General features: G+C 41.6%; 1 protein-coding gene across 1 annotated transcript; it reads right to left on the reverse strand.

Moving 5' to 3' along the window:
- Nucleotides 1-440: 440 nt before the first annotated feature.
- Nucleotides 441-4401, reverse strand: LOC141810954 (uncharacterized). The gene is made up of 3 exons (XM_074698818.1): nt 3618-4401; nt 3025-3218; nt 441-2935 (listed from the first exon to the last, which is right to left on the reverse strand). Exons 1-3 carry the CDS (start codon nt 4399-4401, stop codon nt 1229-1231), a joined length of 2685 nt encoding a protein of 894 aa, XP_074554919.1. The 3' UTR covers nt 441-1228.
- Nucleotides 4402-10933: the final 6532 nt, after the last annotated feature.

Consider the following 10933-nt stretch of genomic DNA (forward strand, 5'->3'; position numbering starts at 1 on the left):
AGTAGGAGGCTGTGAGACAGCTGCTGAAAACGAAGATGATATTAGTTGGAGAATAAAATGGAAGAATGTAGGTTTATATATTATTATTATTATAATTATTATTATTTATTTATTTGTTTTAAAGGAATGACGACAGAGAAAAAGTAGATGAAAGTAGATGGCGGAGATTTACGACAGAACATCAAACTTGTTAAAAATGAGTGAAAGAATGACCACAGAGTAAACTGCAGCTAAAAGCAGCACCACCACCAGAGAAATGAATTACTTACGAATCAGGGTTTCAGGGATCTTTGAGCCTCCAGAATGGAGGTGGAGTCAGGACGAATGTAGGAAGTATAAGCAGAGGAAGACCAACGGCCCATCTGCTGGAGTGAAGAAGACGGGGTGCCTTGTGCTGCTGCTGTAGTGGCAGCACCTATGCGAAATGAGTGACTAGAATAATGAAGGGGCGAGAGTTTACATGAGATGAGCACTTTTCTGAGATGAAGATTAAACCAAGTTTTCGACATGGGATTATTATCAGGGGTGAGAAAAAGAGGAGAAGGACCAGCAGCAGATCTGAGGCGTAAATATTTAACCATAGCCTTATACGGGCAAAAAGGAGAGTCGATTTGAGAGATGATTATGGAGCATGCACCTTTTGCTTTTGAATGTTTGAGGAAGAGATTATAGTGTCCAGGAGAAAAAGTTAAATCGGAAAAGGAAATATCTACTGAGGGGTTGAAAGCAAGAGAAGGAGTGGTAAATTCACTGATTCTCAAGAATCCGTAAAATGCGAGTAAAAACACGCTGCTTAAAAGTGCATCGACATACGGGGAAAATAAACCTTCATGAAGAACAGACAAAATTCGATGAAGAATGGAAAGGGTAATGGGTCTTCTATTGTTTGGCTTAGAGGGAAAACATTTCGAGATGCCCTTGAGCAAAAGCTTAATTGAGGGGTTTGAAAAAAGGCTGGGAAAGGAGGGATCATGACATCTAATGTTGAACTGAATACCAGCGAGCAAGCCACGGATGTACTGCGGCTTGAAATGGCGAACATCGGAGCAGTAAGTGATAAAAGCGCAGATGTTTATGATGTGAACAGGTTTTAATGGAACATTAATGTTGAAACAAAAAGTTGCAAAGGTGATCCAAGCAAAATCATACAATTTTAACGTGGAAGCTGCTAGCCCTTTCCTCATGTAATATCTTGCGGATAACAGAAACGGGGAAAGAAGGGGATTAACTAATACAGGGCCAGCTCGTTCAGAGAGGGGACAGGTGTAGGTTGAGTATTGGCATCCGGGCAGAGATTCCGGAAAACCTGAAATTTGAAACGGGACAGTGAGTCAGCAATGGCATTAAATTGACCAGGCACGTGGCGAGCGGTGATAATGAAATTAAGATTAACTGATAACCAGGTGATTCGCCTCATGAAGGGCATGATTGCGCAGCTGGAAGAACGACCTTTGTTAATTATCTCCACTACGGCTTGATTATCGCAGAGCACCGCAATCCGTTTACGATGCCAGAGATGACCCCAGACGTGGCATGCTACGGCGATGGGATAGATCTCGTAGAGAGCAGAAGAAAAATCTAGCTCTGAAAAAGAAGGGGGCCAGTGATCAGCGAACCACTGGCCTTGATAAAACCCCCCAAAACCTACGGATGGGGCCGCATCCGTGAAAAATTGAATGGCGTCGGAAGAGTGCACGATGTCGTCATAGAAGAACGAAATGCCGTTCCACTGATCTAGCAGCTCCGACCAAAATTTCAAGTCGGAGCGGCAGCCTTCGTCTAGCTCTAATTGATCGTGTAGATTTGGGACGGAGGAGGCCAAATCTAACAGCCTAGAAATGAAGGAGCGACCCTGAGGAATAATGCGCATTGCGAAGTTAAGATGACCCAGAAGAGACAGTAACTGCTGTTTTGAAAAGGAACCTGAAGATGAGAGGGACTGACAGATGCTACGAATGCGTTCGAGTTTCTGCTCTGGAAGAGAAGCTTTCATGGCTGAGGTATCGAGTGTGATGCCTAAAAATTCTAAAGATGTAGCGGGGCCTAAAGTTTTCTCGTCAGAGAGAGGCACGCCGAGCTTGTTAAACAGCTGCTTTAATTTAGTCAGGGAGGAACAGGAGTTGTCATGAGGGGGATCAATGAGCAGAAAATCATCCAGAAGATGGAGCACTGCTGGGAGTCTGATGTTATTTAGCAAAATCCAGCAGAGGGCCTCAGAGACAAGATTAAAAATGAAAGGACTACTCCTACAGCCGAAAGTAAGTCTAACAGCAAAATAAAATTTTTGGTCCCACTTAACGCCGAAGAGGTGCCATTGAGAAGGATGGATGGGGACGATTTTAAAGGCATCGGTGATATCTGCTTTAGATAACCAGGCTCCCCTACCGGCTATTTTTATTAATTTGATGGCGTTGTCCACGGTAGAATAATGCAAAGAAAAAGGAACGGGAGGAATGAGGCTATTGACGCTCATAATGGGGCCTGAGCGCGGAGCTGACAAATCGAAAATGAGCCTTTTCTTGCCAGAGTATTTTCTGGTGGCCACACCTATGGGACTGGTGCGAAACACTGGAAAAGGAGGGGAGTCAAAGGGGCCGATCAAGTAACCTTTATTGAGCTCTTTCCCTAGCAGCTGAGTCACAATATCTGGTTCATTCGTGGCGGACTGCAAATTTTTTGAAACAAAATTAATGTCCGGGAGGGCGACGACGCCCACACGAAACCCTTGAGACAGTCCGGTGAGCAGGTGATTAGTGAAAGAAGAGTCAGGGTGATTTAACAGTTCTGCTGCCAGGGCTTGAACGTTTAATGGAGTAGATGGATGGATTTTCAGGAGTTTTTTGAGTTGCGCCGGTTTGATTGCTGAGCGCGTGCCAGACGCGCTGGGATCAGACGGCGGGGGCACACTGATTTGGGGTGCGCATCCTTGCACGCGCTGCAAACGTGGAGAAAAAAGCAGTCTGGGTAAGTACAAATATTCTCATTGAAGTTATTGCATATTGGCTTGTTGTTGAAAAACTCCACCTTTCTACCGCGTTTGTCAGTCATAGATGGCGCCGAAGGAGCACTGGAGGAGGAAGGATCTGCCGATCGAGAGGCTTGATGCGTGAAAGGCAGCTGAGGGCACAGGGACTGAGGGTGACCTAAATTGCCGCATAGGTGGCAGGACACGGCCTGGGAGCCCCCGATGAGCATGATGAGGATCTCAGAATCTAATACTGACCAGTTAAGTAGCAAATTGGATTGAGAAATGTGCAAAGCAGCCTTGTTAGCGAAAGCTTTGTGGTATTGATAGAAGAGATTTTTCCCGTATCTGATATTCAGGTCGCCGATCAGTGCTAGATAAGCGTCTAGTTCTATTCTACGTTCGGGATAGACAGCACAGATGACATCTCTGTATATCCCGAACGCTACGAGAAACTCCCCTATGGAGAGATCTCTGGACATACGGGGATCGGATGATTTAAGAATGACTGACACATTCTCGTTAGAAGAGATTTTTTGATCACACTCTGGAGATGGAAGGATGATGCTAACCAGGTTGACGTATTTACCTTGCAGGATTTTTTGTCTAAGACTCGGAGAAATGTTTGCTGCTGTGGGAATGTAAGGCCTACCTAACATGGGAGCGGGAACAGCGGATGCCAGACTTTGAGGTGGCGAGACTATTGAGTTGTTAATGGCCGGCAGAGAAACAACAGACTGGAGCGAGGGAGCTGAAGCAGATTCTACGCTCCTGAGACGAGAGTCAATGTTTTGGACAGATCTCACCAGTTGTTGAATGTTAGATAGAATGATATCCTGGACAGCCGCAGCATGAGGAGCGGCAGCTGCAGCAGCAGCGGCAGCTGCAGTGCCAGCAGCAGCGGCCACAGGAGGAGCGCCAGCGGCGGCAGCAGCGCCAGCAGCAGTGCCCACAGGAGGAGCGGTGTAGACGCCATCAGCAGCAGGAGGAGCGGCCGCAGCACGAGGAGCGGTGCCCACGGCAGCTGCAGCAGGAGGAGCCGAATGGGCGGCGGGAAACTCGGCTGGGTTTGAAGCAGCGGCAGAAGCTGCTCTAGAAGAAATCCTCTTTTTCGGACGGATGGTGGCCGCAGACCTGGATCGCTTACGCCCGCGGGAGGACACTGAGGGTCCGGCAGCTTCTCCGCCTGAGGCTGAGGAACCGTTGGGAGAGCCGCTGATAGACACCAAACTTGCCAGCTCCTTTAGCTGAGACAGCTGAAGCCCGGGGGCTGGGGAGATGCCGCTAGCTTTTAGCTGGGAGTATAAGAACTCATACTCGGCTTGAGCGATACGAACACTCCGGCGTTGCGCTGAAGAGGACTGGGCTGCTTCGAGCAAGAGTTCGCCAGATGGATTCAGGTGCTCCAGCATGGTATCGGAGTCGGTGTCGGACATGATGCAGCAAGCGGCAAAAACACAGAGAAACAATACGAAAGTAAGAGCCATACGATTTGACACGTCACCTTTTCGCTGAATGACAGCTGACCGGCTGCAGAGAGAGAGAGCATATTTAAATATGACAGCTACGACGGATTGGCTGAGAGAGAATAGGTGACTGACTGTGATTGGGAGAAAAAGGAGATGAGAGGTGGAGTTATGAGGAAGCGGTTAAAGACAGAGACAGAAAAGGGGCATGCCAGGAAGATAGTCTTTCTGATTGAACTTCCGCTAAGCTTCATTTGTGCAGTAAATCAGTTTCTCATTTTTTGAACAAGTTGCAGATGTTTTTGGACATGCATGCAAATGATTATGTACAACTCTCTTTTGTTTCCTACATTATCAGGTGCTTTTGTCATATTTGTAGCCCCCCTTTACTCACTATATTAGGAAAGGGCCTCTAGGTTCTTAAATATTATATTGAGAACTAATGCAGAGATACTGCTTCATCCATGTTACTGTGTAAAAAAATCCCAAGTGTCCCTTTAATATTCGAAACCCACTCTTATTACGATCTAACATGCAGAAAAACCAACTCACTGTCACACACTCTTAAGATCAGATGAAATGATCAAACTTTTAAGTTAAATGCAAACTTCCAGGTTACTGAACATTTTTAAAATAAACATAACATGTAAACCAACAATAAATCATCATTTCTCCTGAAATCTGTCTTTTCTCAGTTCCTTAACTTAAAATAATAAGTTTCTTAACTTAAAATAATATGTTTCTTAACTTACAATCATAACACATGGAACACATGTTACCACACACACACTCACACCAGCCGGGTTATTATGTTTAGAAAATCCTATAATTGCAGGCCTGCAGTGAGGCCCAAAACTTAATGGCCGCTTCACTCTAGGAGCAAACCAAAATAAAATAATTCTGAGCTTGTAGTTCAGTCAGTACTCACAGCCTCAAGTCCAAGTTCACGTGAAGAGAAACCCAAATCATGTTCTAAGACGGCGGCTCGATCCTCCTTCTTTGGCGAATGCAGGAAAAGACTTTAGCAAGCGATGTCTAGGAAAGAAAAGATAGAATCCACACTTTGCACTCTTCCAGCAGTCTATTAGCATTTTGACAACGACCAATCTTCATATCCAGTCCGGAATGAAGAGAGAGAAGTCTTCACAGAAAGCTGAGTGAGCAAAACTAGTCCAATGGCGGCGCTACATCCGCTAGACTAGCGAATGCTACATGCTACGGTGCTAAACTGCTTCAAAAGTTATTTGAACAACCTACTGCAGGGCAAACTTCGGGCAGAAATTATCCATAGGTCATCCTAAAGCAATAGACGAGTGTTCATTGACGACCATTGAGCTAAAAGTCCGGAAAAGTCTTCAAATTACTCAAAAATAGCAGCCACATGGCAGATTCAACTTGCGTCTCTCTAGGTCAAGCTAGCGCATCCCACTTCCGGTTTCTTCCTCTTCTTCTTGCCGTTTTATGGCGGTCGGCAAACAACGTTTTGGTGCATAACCGCCACCAACTGGTGTGGAGTGTGGATCGGGAATCTAACTAAAATGTACGAATTCTACCAACTATAACAAATAATAATAACAACTAAAAAAAAGAGAGAGAAAAAGAGGAAATTATATTCTCGTCATCAAATTTGTTCTCTTAAGATACTACAATAGTGCATCATAACATTTATCACCTTAATTTCTCTGTAACATATCTCTCATGTCCAATCTCAACTTCATTTCTGTGAGTTTGAAAATAAGTTCCCTCCTTTCAACTTCATTCTTTAGACAATAAAGTACCACATGCTCTATGGCTTCCTGCTGTTCACAAAAATCACAGTTTCCTGAAACATGCTTCTTTATTTTAACTTCCGTTTTTTAGTAAAGCCAAGACAAAAACTGATTGGCAAGGGTTGTGTAAACAGCACTTCCTTTTAGCTCTTTCACAATAAAAACAAAATAAAATTCATGAAAACATTTTGTATTTCACTCGTTTTTAACTGATACTCATCACTCGTTTTTTACTGATACTCATCACTCGTTTTTAACTGATACTCAGGTACTTTGAACAGCTTTTAAACCTTTTTAACACATACATGAAATACAATTTTAACCATATTTATACAACTTTTAACTTATTGATTCCTTTTAATATTTTGAATTGTAACATCTCTTATGACATTGTGACTATTTTATTTATTTATTGGCATGTTTGTCTGGGTTACATGTTGATCAAAATTAATTATCATGGGTCTCTGTTGAATTGTCTTACTCCCCATGACATGTAGTCATCACATAAGAGTTTACATGGACAAGGGTTGAACAACTCAAAACAATAAAGGGGTGTTGATGGCGCAGTTGGAGAGTGTGCTTGGTCAGTGGTCAGAATGTTGCAGATTCTAGCCTAGCTCTGGGCAAAGTATTGTGATGTATCCTTGGGCAAGTCACTTAACCTCAGGTTGCTCCCAGTGGTGTGTGAATGGGTATGAAAGGGCATGCATGTGCTAGATGTACTGATGAACATATTGATAGTAACACTGTGGTCCATCAGTGAGTGAATGTGTGCGTGAATGGGTGGGTGTGACTTGCGGTGTAAAACAGTAGTCCATGACTAGAAGATTGCTATATTAGCTCAAATCCATTTACAATTCACCATAATATGTCAAACATCTTTCCCCACAATTCCATTCGACTTTTTTCCACTTTTTTTTTATATATATATATGTATATACAGAGAAATTAAGGTGATAAATGTTATGATGCACTATTGTAGTATCTTGAGAGAACAAATTTGATGACGAAAATATAATTTCCTCTTTTTTTCTATCTTTTTTTTAGTTGTTTTTATTATTTGTTTTAGTTGGTAGAATTCGTACATTTTAGTTAGATTCCCGATCCACACTCCACACCAGTTGGTGGCGGTTATGCACCAAAACGTTGTTTGCCGACCGCCATAAAACGGCAAGAAGAAGAGGAAGAAACCGGAAGTGGGATGCGCGAGCTTGACCTAGAGAGACGCAAGTTGAATCTGCCATGTGGCTGCTATTTTTGAGTAATTTGAAGACTTTTCCGGACTTTTAGCTCAATGGTCGTCAATGAACACTCGTCTATTGCTTTAGGATGACCTATGGATAATTTCTGCCCGAAGTTTGCCCTGCAGTAGGTTGTTCAAATAACTTTTGAAGCAGTTTAGCACCGTAGCATGTAGCATTCGCTAGTCTAGCGGATGTAGCGCCGCCATTGGACTAGTTTTGCTCACTCAGCTTTCTGTGAAGACTTCTCTCTCTTCATTCCGGACTGGATATGAAGATTGGTCGTTGTCAAAATGCTAATAGACTGCTGGAAGAGTGCAAAGTGTGGATTCTATCTTTTCTTTCCTAGACATCGCTTGCTAAAGTCTTTTCCTGCATTCGCCAAAGAAGGAGGATCGAGCCGCCGTCTTAGAACATGATTTGGGTTTCTCTTCACGTGAACTTGGACTTGAGGCTGTGAGTACTGACTGAACTACAAGCTCAGAATTATTTTATTTTGGTTTGCTCCTAGAGTGAAGCGGCCATTAAGTTTTGGGCCTCACTGCAGGCCTGCAATTATAGGATTTTCTAAACATAATAACCCGGCTGGTGTGAGTGTGTGTGTGGTAACATGTGTTCCATGTGTTATGATTGTAAGTTAAGAAACATATTATTTTAAGTTAAGAAACTTATTATTTTAAGTTAAGGAACTGAGAAAAGACAGATTTCAGGAGAAATGATGATTTATTGTTGGTTTACATGTTATGTTTATTTTAAAAATGTTCAGTAACCTGGAAGTTTGCATTTAACTTAAAAGTTTGATCATTTCATCTGATCTTAAGAGTGTGTGACAGTGAGTTGGTTTTTCTGCATGTTAGATCGTAATAAGAGTGGGTTTCGAATATTAAAGGGACACTTGGGATTTTTTTACACAGTAACATGGATGAAGCAGTATCTCTGCATTAGTTCTCAATATAATATTTAAGAACCTAGAGGCCCTTTCCTAATATAGTGAGTAAAGGGGGGCTACAAATATGACAAAAGCACCTGATAATGTAGGAAACAAAAGAGAGTTGTACATAATCATTTGCATGCATGTCCAAAAACATCTGCAACTTGTTCAAAAAATGAGAAACTGATTTACTGCACAAATGACACAATGATGTGAAGATTGAACAAGTAGTTTTGAGAATTTCAATTCTGATCTGAGAAATGAACCAAAGCAACTGAGAAAAACTGCAAATATCAATAGTTGCATACGAAAAGGGTCCCAAAAAGTGGGACGGCTTGTCTCGGTTATTTGGGGATCTTTCCTGGGATAAGTCAGTGGAAACACCACAAAATGCATGCCTTACCCAGAAGAACCGAACTGGTCTGCTTGGTGGAAATGCGGCTTTAGGACCACCCTCTCATATGAATATTATTTTCTGCTGTTTTTCATGCTGGCAGTGTCTGTTACATAAGATAAGACATGAGATAAATAACTGTGAGAGTAGAGGGCTTTTATGTACTTATTTATTGATATTTAATTCTATTTGCACATTTATGACTGTATTTGTTTTAACTCTATTTATGAACTTGTGTATATATTTTTTATTTTTGTTTTTATTTTCAGTTTTATTTATTTATTTTTTTAATTTCGGCAGCTTTGGTCCTCCATAGTTTTCTGTCACTAACAGACACACCATACTAGACAATAATCACATCATGGTAACAACATGTGCCTTGTTGTCTGTAAACAGTAATGTTAGCTCTTTGTCTTACTGTCCAGACAGGTTGGCTCAGGACGATTTTACCAGCTTCTGGCACAGACAAATGGGAGTGCAATATGAGCCCCTGACAAACAGAGCCCCTGGGGAGAGACGTTGTGGGAGGACAGGATGGAGTGAACCTGAGTGAGACCTTGTTAGGAAGAGGCCAGAGTAAAAACTTACCGATATCAGATGCAAGCACATAAAAAGGTTGGCACAAAGTTTACTGTTATACATGCAACATGGACAATACAACTGTTCTTTTCCTGTCCACTACATTGTATCTTGCTGCCTAGGGGTGGGCCATATAGCCTCAAAATGATATCACGATATTTTAAGAAAATTTGTGATAATGTTATACATGACGATATGGGAAAAAAACAAACAACTCATTATTAGTGGTTGCTTCTTCTGAACAACAGCATTTTTATTGCACACTCAGTATGGACGCCACTTTTCCAATCATTTACTACTACTACTACACAAGCTTGAAATGTAAGCAAAGCAAGTTGGTCAGATCCAGAGGAAATCTTACGTTTTGGAGGAGGAAAAGTTAATCTAGCAGGCGAAAGTTCATAATTCTAACAACACATTCTTTCCATAAGGACACCAACACAAAGGAGATGGCGTGGACTAAAGGTGCTGAAGTTTGGAGAGGGCAAGATGAGCTCAATATACTAATTAATTACCATGAAAGTATGTTGTCATGAGTGGGATTCCTGCTGAAACATGTGGTTCTCCTGTGATCTTGTAATCTTGGGTATCCAGCTGCTATGAGCGCTGCGCTGCTCCTCTTTTAGGCACTAAATCCTCATGTGAGGACTAAGTTGATGCTGCAGTGCTACTTATGTTCTCGCCGTTGTTGTTTCGTACACAGCAGGGAGCGTCATATGTCATTGTGTCTCTGCAATGTAAATACAGCAAAATGACAAATTTATATGGTCAAAAAAATATACCAGTATTGTTGTAAATGGCATGATATGGCACATCCCTGATGCTGCCACTGTTAATTTAACAACATGCACTTTGTGAAAAGTTCTATATGTTTCACAATGAACTAGGGATGCACGATATTATCGGCACAATATCGGTATCGGCAGATATGAAAATTTCTGCCGATAAGCACAGCCGATAATGTGCTATTCAGTTAGGATTATTATTATTTTCCATCTGAAAAATAAGCTCCTTAAATAAAATGTAGCACTTCATTTATTTGCACTGCAGAGCTCTGTGTCCGTCACCAGGTTGTTACAGTAGCTCTAAAATAATTAAATGCAACTTGGTTATGTTTAAAATGCATTGTACATTTAAAGTTCATGTGATCTAAAGAAAGTATTTTTCTGTATTTCAATACTGAATGTCTTGAGTTTGAAAAAAGAATACATTTCTTATTTATGGTAAAATCAAATGTTTTTGTCTTGTTTTATGTGTGTTTCTAAAACAAATAAGACTGTCACAAGAAGAGTAACATAAATTCCAGTACAGGATAGACTTAGCTTTCTTTACAGTGAAAAAAACACAAACAAACTTGTGATTATCGGTATCGGTATCGGCCAGAAGGGGTTTCGATGTATCGGCATATCGGATATCGGCAAAAATCCAATATCGTGCATCCCTACAATGAACTTATGTTCTCTTACAGTTTTTCACACTTGTGTTTGGTGTTAGTAGTATTGGTGTTTGGTCATCTACTTAATGCAAAGCAAATCTGTTGTACAAACACACTGGAAAAAAATCTTTTATTTATTTATTTATTTATAGT

The sequence above is a fragment of the Halichoeres trimaculatus genome, unplaced genomic scaffold (genome assembly GCF_033239565.1).
Source record: "Halichoeres trimaculatus isolate MK-OKI-2021-1 unplaced genomic scaffold, fHalTri1.1 fHalTri1_scaffold_21, whole genome shotgun sequence".
Classification (NCBI taxonomy): Eukaryota; Metazoa; Chordata; class Actinopteri; order Labriformes; family Labridae; genus Halichoeres; species Halichoeres trimaculatus.